At 36.6% G+C, this 25104-nt stretch overlaps 1 protein-coding gene and 1 pseudogene across 11 annotated transcripts in view; one reads left to right on the plus strand and one right to left on the minus strand.

Annotated features, from left to right (window-relative positions):
* Nucleotides 1-18591, plus strand: LOC309660537 (large ribosomal subunit protein eL21 pseudogene; annotated as a pseudogene). Its single transcript has one exon. The product of its transcript is annotated as a large ribosomal subunit protein eL21 pseudogene (transcript).
* TFDP2 (transcription factor Dp-2) overlaps nucleotides 1-25104 on the minus strand; it is a 188552-nt gene that overhangs the window by 36585 nt on the left and 126863 nt on the right. For all 10 annotated transcript variants that reach the window (XM_082461276.1, XM_082461277.1, XM_082461275.1 and 7 more), the window contains 2 exons: nucleotides 20719-20840; nucleotides 19077-19124 (listed from right to left, as the gene is read on the minus strand). In XM_082461276.1, the coding sequence (XP_082317402.1) occupies nucleotides 19077-19124; nucleotides 20719-20840 (170 nt within the window). The remainder of the gene's footprint in view (nucleotides 1-19076; nucleotides 19125-20718; nucleotides 20841-25104) is intronic.

The following is a 25104-nucleotide window of genomic DNA, read 5'->3' on the forward strand; positions in this document are numbered from 1 at the left end:
GAGAAAAAAAAATTATACTCCATTATACTTATTAGAGATTTCCTTTACAAAACATAAAATAATGTGAGAAGACAGGAATTTGATAAATTTCACATTGAATTAGAGATAAGGAAATGTTTTAAACTTAATTTTTGCCTTAAAAGCCTAATAAAGTGTAAAGCTAGAGTGCTTTTCTATGCCCACTCATTTATTCAATAAATATTTACTGACCAGTTATTTACTATTATGTGCCAGGTACTGTTTTACACACTGGGAGAAGATCCGTGAAAACAACAGACAAAAACTCTGCATTTGCAGAGTTCATATTCTCAATACTTATCATTTTGTATTCTATGTATGCTACAGCTTTTTTTTTTTTCCACCTAAAATTAAAAGTACCACTATTCTCAGGTTCAGTTATCTACTCAATTTTCAATCAGAGGTCACTGGTATTAATAACGAGTCTACATCTTTGGTTATCTTAAGTCAGGTTAATGCCTAGGTCTAACCTTTGATAACTTAATCATTAAAATTTCAGGGGTGCAGTTTAGTTCTACTAATATCTGAGTACCAATTACATAATAGGAACTGTATTAGGGACCAGAAGTACAAAAATGATAACTGAGGCAAAATCCTTTCCCTCAATGAGTCTTGAGGCTGGAAGAGAGACAAAACAGACATATAATGAAAGATAATTCTAATATAATAACGTAAGTGCCAAGTCAAAGTTATTCACAATGTTCTATGGGAATTGGGAAGAGGGATATCTAGTCTAACTGGAGGAAGTCTTCCTGAGTAAGAATCAGTGAAAACAATCAACAAAATGAAAAGGAAATCCATGGAATGGGAGAAAATATTTGCAAACCCTTTATGTGGTAAGTGGTTAATATCTAAAATATCTAAGAAACATCTACAACTCAACAGCAAAGCAAATAACACAATTAAAACATAGGCAAAGGACATGAATAGACATTTCTCCAAAGAAAACATACAAATGGCCAACAGGTATATGAATAGGTGTTCAACATCACTAATCATAAGAGAAACACAAATCAAAACCACAATGACATATGATCTCACGCCTGTCAGGATGACTATTATTAAAAAAAAAAAAAAGATAACAAGTGTTGGTGAGAGTGTAGAGAAATTACAATAGAACCCTTGCACATTGTTGGTGGGAATGTAAAAATGGTACAGCTGCTATGGAAAAAAAATATGGAGGTTCCTCAAAAAATTAAAAATGCAACTACCATATAATCCAGCAATCCCATTTCTGGGTATATACCCAAAAGAATTGAAATCAGGATCTCAAAGAGATATATCGGTCATGTTCATTGCAGCTTTATTCACAATAGTCAAGATATGGAAAACTCATAGATGGATGAATGGATAAAGAAAATGTGGGGGGGGGTGTGTGTACGTGTGTATATATACACACACACACATACACACACAGAGGAATATTATTCAGTCTTAAAAAAGAATAAAATCCTGCCATATGTGACAACATGGATGAACCTGGAGGACATCATGCTAAGTGAAATAAGCCAGTCACAGAAGGACAAACATTGCATGATTCCACTTACATGAGTTATCTGAAATAGTCAAACTCACAGAAGCGGAGAGTAGAATGGTGCCTGCCAGAGACTGGAGGGAAAGGGGAAACGGGGAGTTTGCTATGCAAAGGAACCTAGACTTTATCATATTCCATCAGTATAATTATATTCATTTATAAGTTATTTACATGTTCTACTGTGTTATGTCCATTAAGAAACAGTTGCTAAATGTACTTTTCAGAAGAATAAGGACAGATGTCTACTTTCTTTTTCCCACATTCCCAATCATCTGTGTAGTACTCATTGTGGTCAGACTACTACTGAAATACTGTGATGCCACTAAATGGTATTGAGTAGGGGAGTGGCCTGGTGAAATTTTCAGTGAGGCAGAGATTCTGGCAGCAGAGTAACTTACGAAGGGCAGAAGCAGAAACAGGAAGACCTGTTGAGAGGCTACTGTAATAGCCCAGGCAAGCAATGCTGAGTCCTGGAATTCAGGAAACTGGTAGGACTGGATAAGAAGAGATGGATTTGCAAAAATGTTAAAGATAAAAATCAGCGGAGGACTTCCCTAGTGGCGCAGTGGTTAAGAATCCGCCTGCCAATGCAGGGGACATGGGTTCGAGCCCTGGTCTGGGAAGATCCCACATGCTGCGGAGCAACTAAGCCCGTGCGCCACAACTACTGAGCCTGCACGCCACAACTACTGAAGCCCGCACGCTCTAGAGCCCGCACTGTGTAACTACTGAGCCCGGGAGGCACAACTACTAAAGCCCACGTGCCTAGAGCCCGTGCTCCACAACAAGAGAAGCCACCACAATGAGAAGCCCATGCACCGCAACAAAGAGTAGCCCCCGCTCGCCGCAACTAGAGAAAGCTCATGCACAGCAACAAAGACCCAACGCAGCCAAAAAAAAAAAAAAAAAAAATCAGTGGAGCTAAACGATTGATTGATGTGGATTGTAAGGAAGAAGAAATAGGACAATGATCCTTAAAAGGAGGGGTTATTTACTGAGATCAAGGAGACAGGAATGAATTCATGAATTCCATTATGAACCTTCTCATTTGCACTGTCCAGTACTCTAGGTGTAACCCACATGTGGCCATTGAACACCTGGAATGTGCCAAGTCTGAATTGGGTATGCTGTCAGTGTGAAATACACACTGCATTGCAAAGACCTTCATGAGAAATGAAGGTAAAAGAGCTCATGTATAATTTTTATATTAACTACATGCTGAAATACATTATTTTAGATATACTAGATTAAATAAAAGATATAAAATCAATGTCACATATTTCCATCTACTTTTTAAATTGGCTGCTGGAAAATTAAAACTTACATGTGTCTTGTATTACATTCTATCGGGAAGCAATGATGTTGAGTTTGACATGCCTATAGAACATCCAAATGGGTATATTCAATAGATAGTTGAATATATTAGTCTACAGCTAGTGGGAGAGGTCACTTACAAACTTATCAGCACGTGTACCCAAGCCAACTCTACTTCCTACCAGTCTCAGAGAATTAGGTAACTCTCTTCTTTTTCAAATCTAACTTCCTTTTACAAGATAACAGCTTTATTGAAATACAATTCACATACCATGAACTTCATCTTTTTAAAGTATACAATTCAGTGGTTTTCAAAAGTTATGCAACCATCACCACAACCTAATTTCTTCATCCTAAAAAGAAACTCTGTACCCATGAGCAGTCATTCCTCAACCTCCCTGCCCCCAGTACCTGGCAACCACTATTCTATTTTCTGGTTCTATAGATTTGCCTATTCTTCAATGTCAACTTTGCAAATGGAGTGATTCTGTTTCTGTATTGTTTGCTTTCCTTGAGCTGGCCCATCCAGTTTTTTGTTTGTTTTTTGAATGTACAACCTATCATGGAAGCTGAATCTGTTCAAGACTCCAGCTCCACCTACCAGTTTGAAGGAAATACCGAGGACAGAAGAACACGTTAAACTATACAAGAGAGATGCGATAAGCAAAATCTTTAGGATTTCTCTTCAGGACATATAATGTGGTTTCTTCAACTAATAATTTGTAAGGGAAAAGAGGAGCGAAAGAGTGAGCGACATACAGAGGGGGAATCTACAGATTATAAAAGACATCAATTAATTTAAATTCTGATTCATACAGACTGTAAACACACACACACACACACACACACACACACACACACACACACACCAGTTATGGGGGAGTCTGGGAAGACAGCAATAGCAGCATAGTTCTCAAACTCTCCAAATCCCCACATAAAAACAGATGGAACAACTAGGCAGCAAAACCTGAACCCCTTGACAACATTTACAACAAAACTAGATGACAAAGTACCTTCAACAAATGCCAGACTACAAACTACCAATAGCCAAAAGGCCTACACAGTAGTGTCTGTGTGGGCAGAAAAAGAAACATTCAATGAGTCTGCATTTAATGGAACTCAGAACAGGATAAGCCCAAAATAGGCAACAAGAATTTGCTAGAAAGCACAACAGGCCAATTTGGGAGCAGCAGTTGAAATGAGAAGGAGTTTTGACCTCTCAGTACCAGCTGAGTGCAAGAGGCTGCAACAAAGACTGAAGAGGTTGCAACAATCTAGCCCGTATGACTCCCACAAGTGATATTCAAGAGAAAATTAGAAATATTGGAGGTAGGCAAAGAATATATAGACAATAAGAGTATCTGAAGAAGAACATCAAGGCAAGGGAACAGAATACTAAATGCTAAGTAAGTCAAGAAAATGTTCATGGAATAAAAGAAAAAAGAGACTATCAACCTAGAATGACAAATACCAAAACATTCTAGGAAAACTGCTGTATTTCAAAGAAAAAGAACTTTTTAGGTATCTAGAAAAAGAGAGTATCCTATTTCAACAGCAAATTGTTACATTAGAAGAAAATTAATATATTTAAGAATTTGAAAGTATGAGCCAAGGATTTTTGTATCCAGCATAACTGACTTAGACAATCAAAATGACTAAAGAAACATTGACATTAAGGCCTTGTGAGTATTTATGTATAGTTACCTGTAGACGTGAGACAAAATGAGGGCTAAGAGGCAGACAGTATAGTATTTAAATAGGCAAATGCTCAAATACTGTGGGACTATTATGTATGACCATTATAAAAATGGGGAGAGAATGGAGAGAGCATATGTAAAAAAACTTTTTAATGTTTTGAATAATCACGTTAATGGTTATATTAGTATTATTATTTGCGACTATTGAGCACGTAATATGGGATAAAGTCAATGAGTAATTACCATATACATTAATTCTAACATCTCATCCCCAACGTCCTTAAAGATCAAGATTCTTGGAATGGAAAAAGAGGATTGGGATGTAATGGAGAAGAGGTTTAATAAGATTTGGATTGGAAATATCAATATGAACTCATGAAGTACTGTATCTTTGTGGGTGTGTATCTTACCTCTCTCCACTTAAAAGGACTAGAAAATATGACCAACCTAGTAGCAGAGAGCATCCTTAGCCCCTAACTGGAGCCTGACATATAATTCACCCTAAAGGAAACCAGAGCTTCTTAGAGAAATGGCTGATTCCATGTACAGGGCAGGAAATGGACGAGATGAACTTGGAACATCTTGTCACACCAGATAACAAACAAGCTATCAAAGACATCTAGGGTCATATCAAAAGGACTTATGAGTCAAGTATTATAGAAGAGGCTCCCACAGACCTAAGATGGGACAATTTAAGTTTCAATAGTGATAATAATTGCATTGTATGAAACCCATCAAATACGTTTACATTCATGAGTTTATAATGATATTTTTATTTTTATTTTTTATTTTTTGGCCACATTGTGTGGCATGCGGGATCTTAGTTCCCCGATTAGGAATCGAACCTGTGCCCCCTGCATTGGGAGCACAGAGTCTTAACCACTGGACCACCAGAGAAGTCCCTGTAATGATATTTTTTAAAGGGAAGACTTGTTCACTTTTGGAGGAAGACAGAAACAAACTCATCATCTTGAAAACTGGTCAGTAAAGGGAAGGGATCAAGCTTTATTCTGCTTTCCTATATAAACTGTCCCTTCAGGTAAACAAATAGTAGAAGAGGGAAAGAGTCTTTATATAAAAGTAGTGCCAGTAGTAAATGAAGTAGAAGTGACAGAATAACACTAATAGCCACACACAATGAATTAATAGATACAAACATTAAGCATCAGTGGCGTTCACATCATAAAAAGAGAGATAATCAAATGTTATGTGCCTTTTAACGGAAGAACACACTACTATCTATATTCTAGCCAAAGGATCAAACGTCAGTCTAATAAAGCCTCTGAATCTTACTGCCAAACTACAGAAATACAGGGAACAGAGAAATATACTGAGATGCATGTGAGTATGCAACCAGCGAAATCTAGGCTGTGGGAAATTTGATAGGTCAAATGGCCTAGCTCCTTCCACAACTAAAGTATAGGAAAACAATGGGACAGAGGAAAATTCTATATATAAAAGACAATCAACTTTTGTTTTTAATGAGCAAGACTAAAATGTTCCAAAGGATGCACATTTAGGTGATAAAACTAATCAAACATGCAAGGAAGTGATAACTATAAAAATCAGGATAATGGTTATTTATAGGGGAGAGAGGGGATGGGGGCATATGGAGGGGCTTCTGGGGTTCTACTTCCTCATCTGGTGATGGTTACAAGAGTGTTTGCCTTAAAGTAACTCATTAGTTATACATTTGCTTTTTGGTGATTTTCTGTATCTGTATTTTATTTTACAAAATTAAAAAAAAATTCAAACAAACAAAACATGACATTTGAAACAACTCGAAATTTGAACGCTTACTAGATATTTGATATTAAGGAATTACTGCTAATTTTCTTAGGTATAATACTGATATGTTTAAAAATGAGTCTTTTTAGAAATAAATACTGAGATATGATGAAGATGATAGGACGTCCTGGATTTGCTTTAAAATAATATAGAAGGGGTAGGGACTTCCCTGGTGGTCCAGTGGTTAAGAATCCATCTTCCAATGCAGGTGACACGGGTTCGATCCCTGGTCAGGGAACTAAGATCCCACATGCTGTGGGGCAACTAAGCCCATGCACCACAACTAGAGAGCCTGCATGCCACAACTACAGAGCCCATGCGCTCTGGAGCCTGCATACCACAACTAGAGAGCTGTGCACCGCAACTACTGAGCCCGCGTGCTCTGGAGCCCGTGCGCCACAACTAGAGAGAAACCCACGCACCACTATGAAGAGCCCGCACACGGCAACAAAAGTTCCTGTGTGCCGCAACTAAGACCTGACACAGCCAAAAATAAAAAATAAACAAATAAAATAATATAGAAGGGGTATATACAAAACAAGAGACACCATTATTGCTTAAGTTCAGAGATGGGTACATAGGAGGCTCATAATATGAATCATCTATTTCTATATTTAAAATTCTCCAAAATAAAGAGTTTTTTAAAAAAGAAGAGAAAAATAATGGTTCTAGCATATCCTCGGTTATTTACATAGATTTAGTTCTTAGGCTCAATTTACTCCACTCAGCCCAGGCTTCTCAGTAAGGGGTCCTTATACATCACAATACCATATTAATAGAAAGGAGAACTCAACATGTCCAACCCATAGCTCCTGATCCTACTCCAGTTCTCATCTAGATGAGTGACGGCACCATCCACCCAACCACCTGAGCCAGAAACAACAGGTTCATCCTAATCTCCCTTTCTATCTAATCAATCTAATTCTATCAAATCTAATCTAAGTCTTGTCCTAAAGAGCTCTTAAGTTCAACCTCTTCTCTCTGTTCCCACTGCCCTAGTTCAGGCCCTCATAATCTCTCTCAGAATATAACTAGACATAAAAAAGAATGAAATAATGCTATTTACAGCAACATGGATGGACCAAGAGATTATCATACTAAGTGAAGTCAGAAAGAGAAAGACAAATATCATATGATATTGCTTATATGCGGAACATTTTAAAAAACGATACAAATGAACTTATTTTTACAAAACAGAAATATACTCACAGACGTAGAAAACAAACTTATGGTTCCTGAAGGGGAAAGGGTGAGGGAAGGATAAACTAGGAGTTTGGGGTTAAAATATACACACTACTATATATAAAATAGATAACCAACAAGAACCTACTGTATAGCACAGGGAACTATACTCAATATCTTATAATAATAACCTATAAGGGAAAAGAATCTGAAAAAAAAATATATATATATATACAGACACACACAATATATAATTGAATCACTCTGCTGTACACCTGAAACTAATATAATACTGTAAATCAACTGTATTTCAACAACAGTTTTTTTTTTAAAAAAAGGGAAAAAAAGAATATAACTAGAGCCATATAACTGTTTTCCTTTGTGCTGCGTAGAGGCGAGGACTTTCAATCCCTCCTCCACATGGCCAGCCTGCTGACCTTTCTACATAACCCTGATAACCTGGTGCTAATGGTGGTAAAGAGCATACACTCCCTGAATGGTAAGTGTGTACCAGTCATTGGACTAAGTCATTTCATTTCTCAAAAGAATCCATCAATTCCTGTCTGCTACATACATTTCCCCACAAAGCCCACTCTATGCTGATTTGCCCTTAGAGTTTAGTGTATTTAGACATAAATGGCTAGTCACACCTAAATTTACATAATTAGTGCAAGTTAGGTAACAAAATAAATAAGAATTGCTAGAGACAGGAGCACAGGAGTTATTTTGAAAGAAATATGTTGTGTGTGGGATTTTACATTTATGTTAAGAATTGGACAATGGCTTAAAGTAAATAAAATCCTTAACTCAGTGTTTACATATTTTTTAAAAGCCAGGGAAGAAGCATTGTTTTTCATATAATTCTAGGTCTTTTTTTAAAAGGGAGTAATAAGACAATCATACAGTAGTTTTGGGGGGATCACTTGACTAATTTGCCCTCTACAATCATACCTGGATAATATTTAAAGGAAGAAACTAAATAGGAATAACTAGATTTTTAACAACTATTAAATGCTTATGAACATATTCTCGAAACACAGATACAAGACTACAGTATGAGTTTTATACGGTTAGTTCAGTGTATGAATTGATAGATTTGAAGAAAGCTGTGGCTAATATCAACACTGGTAAACTATTCATTAGCTATATATTTTCAGCAGTTTACTTCATTTAACTCTGATCCCACAGTTTTCCTTGATCTGAAAAATAGAGACACAAATAACCATCTCACTGTGAGGATTAAATCATACACCACATATAAAACCGGTCCAAGGAAGATCCCACATGCCGTGGAGCAACTAAGCCCATGCGCCACAACTACTGAGCCTGCGCTCTAGAGCCCGCATGCCTAGAGCCCGTGCTCTGCAACAAGAGAAGCCACTGCAATGAGAAGCCCACGCACCGCAACGAAGAGTGGCCCCCGCTTGCTGCAACCAGAGAAAGCCCACACGCAGCAACGAAGACCCAACGCAGCCAAAAATAAATAAATAAATTAGTTAATTAACTTTTTTAAAGAAAGAAATTAAGCCTGATCTTTGGAAGGCTGGTGGAGCAGCATGCCAAAACCCAATCAATGTCTACATTAAAATTCAACAGAATTTAGAATAGCTAATACCTGCAGTACACAGATAGGAGATTTGGTCCTGCAACCAATTCTATAAACCACTTCTTTAAAATTTAAGTGAACAACACCTCTAGTAAAAGAACATTAAAAGGTAAAAGGCTAGATAAAGAACTCAACAACAACAAAAACAACTCAACTCAAAAATGGACAAAGGACTTGAAAAGACGTTTCTTCCAAGAAGATATACAAACAGCCAGTAAGTACATAAAAAGATGATCAACATCGCTAATCATTAGGGAAATGCAAATCAAAACCACAATGAGATACCACTCACACACATTAGGATGGCTATTATTAAAAAAAAACAAAAAAAACAGTAAGTGTTGGGAGGATGTGGAAAAATTGGAGCCTTCGTGCACTGCTGGTGGGAACGTAAAATGGTGCAGCCATTGTAGAAAATACTATGGTAGTTCCACAAAAAAACGGAGCATATAATTACCATATGATCCAGCAATTCCACTTTAGGGTATATACCCAAAGAAATTTAAAGTACGGTCTCAAACAGATGTTTGTGTACCCACATTCATACCAGCAATATTCATAACAGCCAAAAGGTGAAAACAACCCAAATATCCATCAATAGATGAATGAATAAACAGAATGTGGTATATGCACATAACAGATTATTCAGCTGTTAAAAAAATGAAATTCTGATACAACATGAATGAACCTTGAAGACATGATAAGTGAAATAAGCCAGACACAAAAGGGTAAATACTGTTATGATTCCTCTTATATGAGGTACCTAGAATAGTCAAATTTATAGAGACAGAAAGTAAAACTATGGTTACCGGAGACTGGAAGAGGAGAAAGTGGGGAGTTATTGCTTAATCAGTATGGAGTGGCAGTATGGGATGGTGAAAAAGTTTTGCAGATGGAGAGTGGCGACAGATGCACAATAATTTATTTATTTTCTCAGTGGTTTTTTTGGTTTTGAACTTATTTATGTTTTGTTGTCTTTTGTGCTTAAGTGTTGATGGCTTCATGAGTCTGAATATCTATAAAATAAGATGTTGTGGTTTTAGCATTTCATCATTAATTATTTCTAAAAAAGCCAAACTCAGTATACAAGGGATCATGCTTCTGAGCAAAACAAATACAAACTTTATTGTTCTTCATTCTCTAAACTATTTCCATTGTCACATTTGGCTTACTACTACTGTCACCACATTCAGAAAAGATGTGCCTTTTCTTGACAAAAATAGTTCAGGAATGCTTGTTTCCCCACCACAAAATGAGGGTTAAAAACAAAATAACTCAGGACTTCCCTATTGGTCTAGTGGTTAAGATTCCGCACTTCCACTGCAGGGGGCGCAGGTTCAATCCCTGGTGGGGGAAGCTCCACATGCCGCGCAGTGTGGCCAAAAAAACCCAAAGTTAATTTAGCTTTGTTAAACTTAAAAAAACTTAAAGTTAAACTTTTCTAATTTAGCTAATAATTTAAAATGATAAACTTAAAACCAGGCTTATTTTAAAAATTTAAATGGTTGAAAAATGTTATAAAAATAAATGTCTAGATTTTCACATATCTTCTACATGCTTTTGGGTTACATCAGACAAATTAACCTTATAATGTCACATGTGACAAAAATTAACTCAAGATGGATCAAAGATCTAAATATAAGAGCAAAGCCATAAAACTCTTAGAAGAAAATATAGGCGTAAGTCTTTGTGATCTTGGATTTGACAATGGTTTTTTTTTTTAAAAAAAAATAAGATATGACACCGAAAGCATAAGTAACACAAGAAGAAAAAAAAAACCAATAGATAAACATAATCAAAATTTAAAACTTCTGTGCTTCAAGTAGGTGAAAGAACAATCCATAGAATAGGAGAATTTTCTTGCAAATCATGTATCAGATAAGGGTCATGTATCTATAATCCATAAAGAATTCTTACAACTCAACAGAAAAAACAACAATGACCCAAAAAATCGGAATAGTTTTTCAAGGAAGATATTTAGACTTCCTTTCAGCAAGAATGCCATCTTCTAGTAATTCACCAAAATGATGAACACAAAGGGATGGAGGAGTACGCGCTATATGTTCTCTAGGCCTTTTAGAAAACATGGAGTTGTTCCTTTGGCTACAAATATGTGAATCTACAAGAAAGGTGATACTGTAGACATCAAGGGAATGGGCACTGTTCCAAAAGGAACATCCCACAAATGCTGCCATGGCAACACCGGAAGAGTCTACAATGTCACCCAGCTGCTGTTGGCACTCTTGTAAACAAACGAGTTAAGCGCAAGAGTCCTGCAAAGAGATTATGAAGCAAATTAAGCACTCTAAGAGCTAAGATGGCTTCCTGAAACGTGTGAAGGAAAATGATCAGAAAAAGAAAAAAGCCAAAGAGAAAGGTACTTGGGTTCAACTGAAGCACCAGCCTGCTCCACCTAGAGATGCACACTTTGTGAGAACCAACGGAAAGGAGTCTGAGCTGCCAGAACCCAGTGCCTATGAATTCATGACATGATAAAAAAAAAAAAAAAAACACACAAAAGACCTCCGAACTGTAAAAACTTTTCTCTTAATTGAGTAGAAGTGTGGTATCCCCTCTCCCAAAGAAATATTTAAAGCAAATTTCAATTGTGTCCTAATTCAGTGGGTGATGTCATTACTATTCAAATTTAGTGTTTTTTTCTTCCTGGAAGATGTGAGGTGGTTTATTGTGCAATATATTCCATCGGTTAGAAACTGCCAGAAATTATTTATAAAATATTTATACTAGTAAAATAAAAAAAAAAGACTCGGACAGCTGCATGTAAATCAATAAAGTTAATACACACCTTCACATCATGCACAAAAGAAACTCAAAATGGCTTAAAGACTTAAACATAAGACATGACACCATAAAAGTCCTAGAAGAGAGCATAGGCAAAACATGCTCTGACATAAATCATACTCTGACATAAATCATACCAATGTTTCCTTAGGTCAGTCTCCCAAGGCAATAGAAATAAAAACAAAAATAAACAAATGGGATCTGATCAAACTTACAAGCTTTTGCACAGCAAAGGAAACCACAAAAAAAAACCAAAAAGACAACCTACAGACTGGGAGAAAATATTTGCAAATGATGCAACAGACAAGGGATTAACTTCCAAAATATACAAACAGCTCATACAACTCAACAACAAAAAAACAAACAACCCAATCAAAAAATGGGCATAAGATCTTAATAGACATTTCTCCAAAGAAGACATACAGATGGCCAGTAGCCACAAGAAAAGATGCTCAACATCACTAATTATTCGAGAAATGCAAATCAAAACAACAATGAGGTACCCACCTCACACCAGTCAGAATGGCCATCACTGGGACTTCCCTGGTGGTCCAATAGTAAAGAATCTGCCTTATAATGCACGGCATGCAGGTCCGATTCCTGGTCAGGGAACTAAGATCCCACATGCTGTGGGGCAACTCAGCCCATGTGCCACAACTACAGAGGCCACGCACCCTGGAGCCTGCATGCCACAACTAGAGAAGAGAAAACCACAACTAGAGAGAAGCCCACATGCCTCAACGAAGATCCCGTGTGCCACAACTAAGACCCAACACAGCCAAAAATGAATAAATTAAATAATAAATAAATAAATAAATCTTTAAAAAAGTAGGGCCATCATTAAAAAGTCTACAAATAGCAAATGCTAGAGAGGTTGTGGAGAAAAGAAAACCCTCACGCACTGTTGGTGGGAATGTAAGCTGGTGCAGCCACTATGGAGAACAGTATGGAGGTTCCTCAGAAAACTAAAAAATAGAACTACCATATGATCCAGCAATCCCACTCCTGGGCATATACCCAGACAAAACTATAATTCAAAAAGATACATGCACCCCTATGTTCACAGCAGCACTATTCACAATAGTCAAAACATGGAAACAACCTAAATGCCCATCAACAGATGAATGGATAAAGAAGATGTGGTACATATATACAATGGAATACTACTCAGCCATAAGAAAGAATGAAATAATGCCACTTACAGCAACATGGATGTAACTAGAGATTATCATACTAAGTGAAGCAAGTCAGAAAGAGAAAGACAGATACCACATGGTATCACTTGTATGTGGAATCTAAAATATGGCACAAATGAATCTATGTACAAAACAGAAACAGACTCACAGACATAGAGAAGAGAGTTGTGATTGCCAAGGGGGAGGGGGTGGGAGAGGGAGGGACTGGAGTTTGGGATTAGCAGATGTAAACTATTATATACAGGATGGATAAACAAGGTCCTACTATATAGCACGGGGAACTATATTCAATATCCTGTGATAAGCCATAATGGAAAAGAATGTAAAAAGAAGAATGTCTATACGTGTATAACTGAGTCACTCTCCTGTACAGCAGAGATCGGCGCAACATTGTAAATCAGCTATACTTCAATAAAAAGAAAACAAGATATGAAAAGATGCTCAACATCATTAACCATTAAGGAAATGCAAATCAAAACCAAAATGATATACCATTTCACATCTACGAGTATGGCTATAATAAAAAAAGATGGAGAATAAGTATTGGCAAGGATGTGGAGAAACTGGAACCTTTTACTGGTGGGAATGTAAAATGGTACAGCCACTCTAGAAATCTGTCTGTTAGCACCTCCACTCCTAAGTATATAATCCAAGAGAAATGAGAATTTATATCCATGTAAAAACTTGTTCACAAATGTTCATAGCAGTATTTATAATAGGCAAAAAGTAAAACCAACTCAAATGTCCATCATTAATGAACAAATATAGGCAAAATGTGGTATATCCATACAATGTTATATTATTGGGCAATAAAAAGGAATGAAGTACTAATATATGCCACAACATGTAATTTTTATGTGTGTGGAGACAGGATGGTAGGGACAGTGGGTCTGGAGGGTTGAGAAGGTTCCACTGGCCCAGGTACTCCTTGGATAGTTTTCATTTCATTGCCCTCAGCACCTCCCCTGCCAATTCCTTCTTGCTTTTTATACCTGTCAACTCTGAGCCTGGGGCCTCTCCATGTCAGTGCAGGCGAGAACAGCTTCCAAATCTGACTTCTCCCATGCATATTTTGGGATGTGGATTTCTCTACTTTCACTTGTCATCATTATAATCACACCAGCTTTCACTTTCCAGTCCTTGGAAAATCTACATCTCTATCATGTTTTATGGCAATTCAAGAGATTTATTTTTTATTATATTTTTACACAAAAAATTTCATTACGATCTTAGGGGCTGGGGATTAAAAATAGGTGTTCAGTCCATCATCTCAAACTGGAAGCTCCCTATCTAAATCTTAAATAAGTAGAGTTTACACATTTTCTTAAAACCTGAGCTCTTTGAAACACCAAGACCCTCTTTCCAAATAACACCAAAATTTGGCCACAGGATGTAAACACTATCATCTCTATTAGTCCCTAAATCAAAAAAAAAAAAAAAAAAGAACCAGTAGGAAGCATTCCTTGCCAAATAAAACCAAATTCAAATTTTTTTTAATATTTAAGAAAATAAAACTACTATTACAGCACAGTTTGAAAAGCATGTTGTATTTTATTTCATTTGAAGTATTCATAATTTCATATTCATATTTCATATGAAGTATTTAAAAGAATTACTCCCAAGGAATAAAAAGTATTTCTTTTTCCAGGCACTTAACTAGAATCCACAATCACTGTCTTTTTATATTTTCCCATAATAATTTATATTTATTTACAAAAGTAATATAAAACTCAAATTTGTAGTATAACAGTATACTCCAGGTATAAGTTATAATAAATGTATTCTATTCCATTTACATAATAAATTATATAAAATATACAATAAAAACCTCATTTCCCATTCAAATAAGTTCACTAGAATGTTTAAATCAGCAAAATAATTTAGTAATTTAGTAAAATAATTTAGGAAAAAAACCCCAAACCCCACTTTCCTGTACATATGTATTCATTGTGTGTGTGTTGGGGGGGATTGTTGAATGGGAAATAAATGTTGATCACTTACAGATCTTCACTCTCTCCCCTCCCTGGGTTATGTCATCCAGGCCTGTGACCAATTACAAGCTGATGATACTATTTATACACTAATGATATGATCACTTAGATAACTAATAAACTTACCAAACTTCATATGTCCAAAACAAAACTCAATTCCTCCCCAAACCTACTCCTAACTACAGTAAGTCTAAATGGCATCAATATTCACCCAGCTCTTACTGCAAAAAAACAGGAGCCATCTTTTATTTCTCTTTTCCCTTCATCCAATCTATCAATAAATCCTGTTGATTCTACTTCCAAAATTTATCCTTTTTTTTTTTTCCATCTCCACTGCCAGGCCAGTGCCCCCTGCAACAGCCTTCTAACTGATTTCCCTGCTTCTGTTCTTGTCTTCTCAGAGTCCATTTCCCCCTCAGCAGTCAGTGTAAATTAGATCATGTCACTTCCCTACTTAAAACCCTGTTTAGAATAAAAACCAGATTCTCTACCATGACCTACAAGGCTTTTCATGTTCTGACCCCTGCCTACCTCTCCATCCTCATCCCACATCACTCTTTGACTTTCTCACTCTCTCCAAGCCACTGTGCTTCCCCAAATACAACAACCTGGTTCCTCACTTAGAAGCTCTGCATTTGCCATTCCCTCTGCCTAGAATCCCTGGCTTCCCGAGGGTATTTACATGCCTGTCTTCCTTGCATTCAAATGTCACCCCCTTAGAAAGGCCTTTCTAAAGTAGCCACCATCCTTCCAATACTCTACAAATCGTCCTTCTTAGTTTTCTACATACCACCTATCACAATCTAAAATTGGCTTATTTTGTTTATTGCTCCCCCATCCCAAATACAAGCTCTTTAACGGCAGAGACTTATCTATCTTATTATTCTTGCCAATGCCTAGAACAGACCAACACTTAGCACATCAAAATATTTGTTGAGGGCTTCCCTGGTGGCGCAGTGGTTAAGAATCTGCCTGTCAATGCCGGGGACACAGGTTCGAGCCCTGGTCCGGGAAGATCCCACATGCCGCGGAGCAACTAAGCCCGTGCGCCACAACTACTCAGCCTGTGCTCTAGAGCCCACGAGCCACAACTACTGAGCCCGTGTGCCACAACTACTGAAGCCTGCACGCCTAGAGCCCGTGCTCTGCAACAAGAGAAGCCACTGCAATGAGAAGCCCGTGCACCGCAACGAAGAGTAGCCCCCGCTCGCCGCAACTAGAGAAAGCCCACACGTGGCAACAAAGACCCAACACAACCAAAAACAAATAAATAAATAAAGTAATTTTAAAACAATTGTTGAACAAACAACTTCATAAACATCACTGAAGCAGTACAGATATTATACTGATTTTTATTAGCTTACTATAGTTTAAATTATATTAGGTTATTATAAATTATTAGTTTATTCTAAATAAAAGGGTTTTAACTGTATTCCAACATAATTTTTTAAAAAAGGTCTTAAGATTACATGAGCACAAAGGAAGAGTGAAACACCACTGTGCTAAATCCTAGTCATTTAAGACAGGAATAAAGTAAAACATATGCAGGCTATTGCCATTGCCCATCACACATCCAGGACCTTCTTTCCCCCAAGAGATCCCAAATAGGTCCCTTCCCTATTTGGAAGAGATGCATTTAGAAGACAACACCAGATTCTGTCCAAAGGGAGAAAGAGAAAGTGAACAAACATCTTTCAGGATCAAAACCCCAGGCAAGACCAGAAAGGGGGCTTTCGCAGCTCCTTCCACAAACTCTTTGCAAAGAAGTCCAGTGGATCAGAACACAGGGAAAAAACTAATGAGAATACTTCAATGGATCTCTAATCAACAAAAAATTTCTTCAGAAACTGACTTGCTCTTGCAAATGAACCTGACGAAGGAATAGCTGTGTAAAACATACTTAAGGTTGTACTGTCAAGTGGTAAGATGAGGATAAAAAGGTGATACTTATCTATGTGGGAGTATGTGTGTGTGTTTTATCTCTCTCTCTCTCCATATCCCTGAGGAACAGTAATACAAATACTTACGTATGATACTAAACATATAAGACATTAAAGAGATGAAGAAGATTACTTTGGGTTGAGAGCTGGCTTTTTGAAGCTCAGCACTTGGGAAAAGGGAACCAAAGACTTTTCACGGCATTACAGAAAAACACATAAATTTGGAGAAAAATAACATTTGTAAGGTCAACAACAACAAAAGAAAACCACACGTAGTAATTTTTGTGGCTTGATTAGGGAGAGGGAATGGGATTCATTATAGAAAAGTTATATTAAAGAATAAAAAGAGAATAATAAAAAGCACTAGGAAAAAAGGCCACTGAACCAAATGCAGAAAGGGAAAGTCAAATCACTGGCTATACCAATGAATTTAATCTGGTACTTTTACATGCGCTCTTTAGAGTTTTCTCTCTTATAAAGAATAAAAAGAACCTTGTTTTTTATATTATTTGCAATACATAGGTGCCACCAATCATAACTAATGAATAGTTCCATTTTAAGGCCTTAAACAGTGCTAAATATATGGTTAAAAAAACTTGTGCTGCTGTCCTTTCCAAGGATATACATGAAGAAAAACCAGTATGAGCTGGAAAAATGAATTTCCATTAGAGAGAAAAGACCATCTCGCCATATATGTCTATATGATATAGCAGTTCCTCAGACATGATTTTATCTGTTCAAAACAGTTAAGATGTAAGAAGTAACAAAGGCCACCAAGGAAGTAAAGCAGAGCTAGTGTCAATGCAAGAAAACACACATTCTTTTATACAGCCCCAAGGTCCTCACTCAGAACCTATTCACTTTTATTTTAGACTGAATTCTAACACATCTGGCCAAGTAGTTTCTCAGTGCACAGCAAATCAGAGAAAGCAACTAGAAATTGGAGAAACAGAAAACTATTGTATTGAAAGCAGATGACCTAACAGAAGAGATGAAAACACAATTGAAAAAAGTAATTCCAAAATCTCAGAATCAAAAGTAAATTTTAAAAAGCATTGATGACAAGGTTTTATCTAAAATAGTAACCATCTTACAGAATTCAACAGCCTCTGAGATTACGTGTCTTGTTTTAACATAGTGTGACATTAATACGATATTCAGTAGAGTGGCTTGTGTGGATCACTGAACTTAAGTTCAAATAACGACCCTAAAGTGATAGTTTTCAATCCTGGAGTTTCTGACTTAGTAGGCAATTACAGTTTATTCAACAGACCACAGGTGATTCTGATGCACACCAAGAACTGAGAACCACTGTCCTAATAGTCTAAGGAAAGGTTATATTGCACTGGATGTCTTATTTAAGAAAAAAGGGAGATGTAATGTACAACACAATAGATTAACGCTGATGTATGTTATATATGAAAGTTATTAAGAGTAAATCCTAAGAGTTCTCATCACAGGAAAAAAATTTTATTTTTTATTTCTTTAATTTTATACCTATATGAGATGGTAGATGTTCACTAAACTTACTGTGATAGTCGCTTCATGATGTATGTAAATCAAGTCATTATGCTGTACACCTTAAACTTACACAGTGCTGTGTGTCAATTATATCTCAATAAGACTGGAAGGAAAAAAAAGAAGTGAGAATTTACTATGATCTTTAAATGTGTTCAATGAAACTTGTTTTTAAAATGTTTGTGTATTTGGGGGTAATCGGGAGTATTCACTTTGGCAAAACACTTCAACTCCCAAAAGGAGGGAGGGGGCTAAATGGCATACTGCCAACAGAGAGTCTACTCACAGAATAGCATCTTTTGAAACCACACAAATACAATAAATTTATGTAATGATGAGTGAAGCAGAATACTCAATGTGGAATGAAATAACGGTAGAAACTCAACGAAGTTAAAGTTATATGAAGAAAAACATCTCATTAGAATCTGGGTACCAAACCCGTCTCTATGCAGTAGCATCTCCTAAACAAAATAGTTAAACTTATACTCACCTTTCTGAAAAATCAGAGTCTATAAATTCTCTAGCCCGTTTTCTATCACTGAAAAGAAAAAAGGATACCATAAAAAGAACATGCATAAAGAACTTTATTTCATGAATAATTTATTGTAACTTGTCTAATTCCACATTGAAAATATCCAAACACAAAAGTAACAAATATAAAAGATACGTACATGAAATAAAAACTTAAATTTTATCACCAACATGATAGCCATAGTTTGAAATGAACTCAGTGAATCTTTAGGGAGGAAAATACTGCAGATTTATAGAGGAGAAGGCATAGAAAAGTTTTATTTGCTCTGGGAGAAATGACTATAAAAACATTAGATAATCATACTACCCCCAGCATAAAGCACAGCTGGTGTTGAAAATAGCCAAACTCTGGTCATCTCCAAAGTAGGCCAACACTACTGGCACAGGCTTGGCTTTCATTAAATTATCTCTCAAGGCTATGAAAAAATCCAAGGTAACTTAGATCTACATGAGAATGTTGTTAACGACTGAATAAAGGCAAAGGAATTACAGGTGACTCTGTCACTTCATCTTATTTGATAATGGAAAAGACATTATGTATACACATGAAACTCTTCTGTCTCTGTGTGTATGGCTTAAAGCACTTTGCCAGGATTGTTATTTCATTCATTTCTTTAATATCCTTGAAGCAAGGAGATTCTTACTCAACCAAGATTTACTGTGTTTGCTAGAACTCACAACTGTAAGTCAATGATAGAACCAGCAGTGTGGCATGCCACCTTGGAAATAACTTCTAAAGTGACAAACTAAAATTTTGAGTCATTTCTTTTACTACTTCTTTTCTTTTATGGAAGGATGAGATGCTAAAATGATAAGGAGTGGAGAAAGTTTGAATAAAGGTATTTTACAGGTAAAGAAACGTAGAGATTTGATACTAAAAGTGGCAAATGAAAAAAAAAAAAAAAGTGGCAAATGAGTAACAAAGAAGGGATACTGATTTAATTGGCCAGTGTTTAAAGGAATGAAGATAAAACTCAATGAAAGTTTTAATATATTTGGGCTCTTTTTCCTAGTTCCTTTTCTGGTTTTAAAGGAAATAAACATGCTGGTTTTAAGGGGAAGTTCAGAGTACACACACACGTATATATAAAACTCCTTTCTTATGTTTGTTAAAACAATATAAAATGCACTTTTTACATCTCCAAAGTGGCTGAATGTCATAATCATAAAAAGCAGTCTTCTTTCAGAGTTGAAGAAAGAAGATTCAGTTACAAGTTATTGTTCTAGTTTTCTGTTTAAAAATGGTTGCTCCAGGGATTTCCCTGGTGGTCCAGTGGTTAGGTCTCTGCGCTTCCACTGCAGGGGGCACAGGTTCAATCCCTGGTTGGGGAAGTAAGATCCTGCATGCTGTGTGGTGCAGTCAAATAAATAAATGAATTAATTGATAAAATAAAATAAAATAAAATAAAATAAAAATGGTTGCTCCAGAGCTGATTTATATCTAGGATATAAAGTGAAATAAAACAGGTGATTTTAAAGGAAACATATTAGTTTTTAAGAACATGAAACACGAACAGAAGACAAGATAGTGAGAAAAAAAGATCAGAACTTAAAAAAAAAAGAAGTTTTTAAAAATGGTAGTTTGCAGTACCACTACTTACCCAGGGACCCAGCCAGTAGCTTCTGCTATGTGTGTCTGAGTAACCATTGCTGGTGCAGGGGTGTATGGACTCCCAATCAGAACACTTCCTGAACTGGTTAGTCTCTGTGGTGTGCTTATAATCTGTAAAGTCAGTACAAAGAAAAAAATGTTCTTAGTTATTAAGGAAAACCTACAGGCAGAAAATAATGCTGAATGCTAACCTACACACAAGGAGTAAACCTTACTGTCTAAAATGTACTTAATATCAATCATCTAAATATAAGCAATACCTCTGATACACTTATATCCCAAGATCTTACAGCACAAGTATCCTGAATACTGATATGAAGGCACAACGTAGATTTCAGCAAGTGAACAGCAATTGGGAGGGATTAAGTTGGCAACTGACAACATTTTAAAAATCAGAAAAATGAAAAGCTTTCTTTGAAATTATGGAAACTAATTTCAGCTGAACTCTATTTACTAGAACTGGGGTAACAGCAAATTAATTCTTCACAGTCCAAAACATATACAAAGACATTATACAATTTGGATTCTTATACAGATACAATTTTACCTGTTTTTTTCAAGAGCATTTCCTCATGTCATTAAATATTCTTCAAAGACATTTTAAAGACCATAAAACACTCTGTCATGTGGATTAATTATCCCCTATTATTATTTTTATGAATATTCAAATATTGAATATTATAAATAATGCTGTGATAAACATTTTTGTAAAATGATATTGGCTTTAATTTCTATTTCCTACGGATAGACTCCAGAAAGGGAATTAATGGAGCTAAGGATGTGGACTTTTTTTTTAAAAAATTTATTTATTTTGGGGACTTCCCTGGTGGCACAGTGGTTAAGAATCTGCCTGCCAATGCAGGGGACATGGGTTCGAGCCCTAGTCCAGGAAGATGCCACATACCACGGAGCAACTAAGCCCGTGTGCCACAACTACTGAGCCTGAGCTCTAGAGCCCGTGCTCTGCAACAAGAGAAGCCACCGCAATGAGAAGCCCGCGCACCGAAACGAAGAGTAGCCCCCGCTCACCGCAACTAGAGAAAGCCCGTGCGTAGCAATGAAGACCCAACACAGCCAAAAATAAATGTTTATTTTATTGTTTTTATATATTTTTTGTTTTCTATTTTATTGATTTTCACTTTTTATTATTTGTTTATTTTGGGTTTAATTTGCTCTTTTCTTTAAAATTGATTAATTTATTTATTTTTGGCTGCGTTGGGTCTTCGTTGCTGCGCGTGGGCTTTCTTTCTCTAGTCGTGGTGAGCGGGGGCTACTCTTCCTTGCTGTGCGCAGGCTTCTCATTGCGGTGGCTTCTCTTGTTGTGGAGCATGGGCTCTAGGTGCACGGGCTTCAGTAGCTGTGGCGCGCGGCCTCTAGAGCACAGGCTCAGAAGGTGTGGCGCACGGGCTTAGCTGCTCCATGGCATGTGGGATCATCCCAGACCAGGGATCGAACCTGTGTCCCCTGCATCGGCAGGTGGATTCTTAACCACTGCACCACCAGGGAAGTACACGGATATGGACTTGTAAAAAGCATTTCTTGATCTGTGTTGCCAAATTGCTTTCCAGGTCTTACAGTTTTCATTGGTGAAAATAATTTGGCACCCTAGTAATATCTTTAAGTATTTTCATAAGTAAATAAATAAATAAATAGAATAAAGGCATGCTCCAGGGAATGGGGATATTAATGGGGCTAGGGAGATGTTACTACATACAAATGCTTAGGAAATGATTTTAATATGTTGAGTCTATAGTTCAAAAAAAACAAAACACAACAAATACTGATAGATGTCTGGGGAATTCTGATTCTCATAATATGCCAAGGATTATTAAAGAGGGCATTCAGAAGTCTGCCTCATGAGAAAATATGAACACTAGACAAGGTGTTTGTACCTCCTAGCCCTGCACATATTCCACACCACCTCCTCACTTCCATTTCAATGCAAGATCTTTAAAGGCAGAGAGTGTCTGCAGGGCCTACCATAGTGCTAGGGGACTCTCATAGGAAAGAATCAATAAATATTTATTGAACTGAGACAGAAGACCCAGCTTTTAAAATGATGGAAAATAGTAGCTTCTTTGTTCATTGATATGCTAGAAAGGATTATATAAAATCCTGTAAGAAAAGGGCATAGTTCTCACCAATCACTGCACCACACACTCAGATGTTCTCTATCATGCTGACCCTGAGTGTGAGAGCTTGAGAGGGAAATTTTGAGCGTTTGATCAGTCTCTGGTCTACTCTATTCCTAGAACAGGAGTCTCCAGAAAGCAACTCTAAGCATTCTGACTTACCCGTGAAACAGACTGCATTACTTGTGCAGCATTATTACTAAGGAGTTTTTTATTTATCTGTTATTAGGACCCTACAGGCTTGGTTTTACCTGATTTAAAGGGCTTTGTAGAAAAAAAAAAGAAAGAAGACGAAGAAAGGAGGAAGGGAAATAGGACATAGAGAAAAGCTGGTTATCTTTATTGAGAAGGACTTTGGAAATAAATTGTTATGTTCTACTTTTATTTTTCTTCCTTAATGTCAGATTGTCAGCTGCTATCCTTTCCTGATCCGAGAGTGATTAGCAATACTCTCTGTTCCTTTCTCTTAGCACAGGGCCTGGTACATAGGAAGTCCTTAACAAACATTTCATGAACGAACGAACTGGAGGGATGCTAGACTTGAATTGGAACCACAAGTCAGAAGTCCCTATGAGACGCGATGAGTTCTTAAACAGGACAGTGACAGTGACTGAGCCTTAAGAAACAAAACCAAAGGAGTCAACGAACACAGGAAAATTAGTTCTTACAGGTGATAAGTCACATATGCTTTTATAAAACTGAACCTTAATTTTGAAATCCCAAATTAAAATAGTATTCAGTTGATCTGATAAGGAAAATGAACATTTATTTTAAAATTAAGTCTTCCCCACCTCCCCACAAAAAACCCAGACATCCTTAATTTAAATGTAATCGTGTGGTTTCTTTGACAATAGATTACAGTTAGCCATAAATCAAATAGCAACTGAACCTCATTCTGAAGATTTTTCTACCTTCAATCAAGATACCTTATGTACTACTGCCATCTACAGTAAGAAAAGCCAAGAGAGCATCTATACTTTGAAAAGAAAGAATCTATATAACTATAAAGTGTTATATTAAAGGATTTCATTATTTGACAAAATTTTCATTTTCACTGTAAGAAACAAGCAATTTTTAACCATGTTAAAATAATCATGAGATTATCTTATATAAAAAACCAGATACCTTTTTTTTTTCTTTTTAAACTTTTCATTTTATATAGGAGTATAGCCGATTAACAACGCTGTGATAGTTTCAGGCGCACAGCAAAGGGACTCAGCCATGCATATACGTGTATCCTTTCTCCCCCAGACTCCCCTCCCATAAAACCAGATACCTTTAAGAAAAGAGCAAGTATCCCAAAGTAAAAGTTACTGCTAAACTAGTTTCTAGAAACACAGAAAACAACTTTTTCTTGAGGCCTTTTGAAATTTCTATCTAATATGAAGATTTGGCTTCCAAAGGGACATGTAAAATTTAAAGGGCAAGTAGAGAAAGACAACTGTAAGAAGGAAACAGGTGAGGTTTTAAGAATTTTCTAACAAAAAATTTTTTTAAATCATGGATGAGAGACTGAATGTGAGGGGACAACGTTCAAAAGAGACAAGCAAGAGGAGAGAGAAGCAGCTCTCGCTGGGGTTCCACGATATATTAGGAAATCAAAAAGAAAACTCTGATTCCTGCCTAGGGACTAAGAACTACAAAAAGCACCTCAGAATTCGGGAGACAAATGAGTAATTGGGTATGTCATATACAGGACTACTTATCACTGTTAGAACTGAAGTGTGTAAAGGCTTACATGTACATTAGTTTAAATTGACAATGGGAAGAAAAATGTTTCTAAAAGAGGAATTCAAATTTGAGCCATAGCAGTATCACTGAAATACCAAGAGGAAACAGTCTTTCAAAATAGAGGAGTACTGTAAGAGCCAAAGTCATGAAAGTTCACATCTGTTTGTTTAATGTTGATGTTTATATAATCACATTTCAAAATAGCGACGTTCAAGTCAGGTGTATAATCTCATTTGCACCTACTGTAGTGGCTGGTGAGGGGCAAATGCTTAGCAAACGTTTGAAAATATACCCTGAACTACCTTGAAATGCAGATATTCACCTGAGCTTAAGTTTCTACGAGGCTTGGAGCTAGATTACATTCTTCACATAGTTACAGTATTGTGCAACATCTTTAGCTTGGATTCTGCAGATGATTAACAGTCCTCAAGGGATCAAGAAAAATGTTGTGTCTAGAAAGGCTTAAGATCTCAAAGACCTTCTGAAGCCATTCAGTATGTTAAAAGAGATTT

This window comes from Balaenoptera physalus (genome assembly GCF_965194825.1).
Source record: "Balaenoptera physalus genome assembly, chromosome: 4".
Taxonomy (NCBI): domain Eukaryota; kingdom Metazoa; phylum Chordata; class Mammalia; order Artiodactyla; family Balaenopteridae; genus Balaenoptera; species Balaenoptera physalus.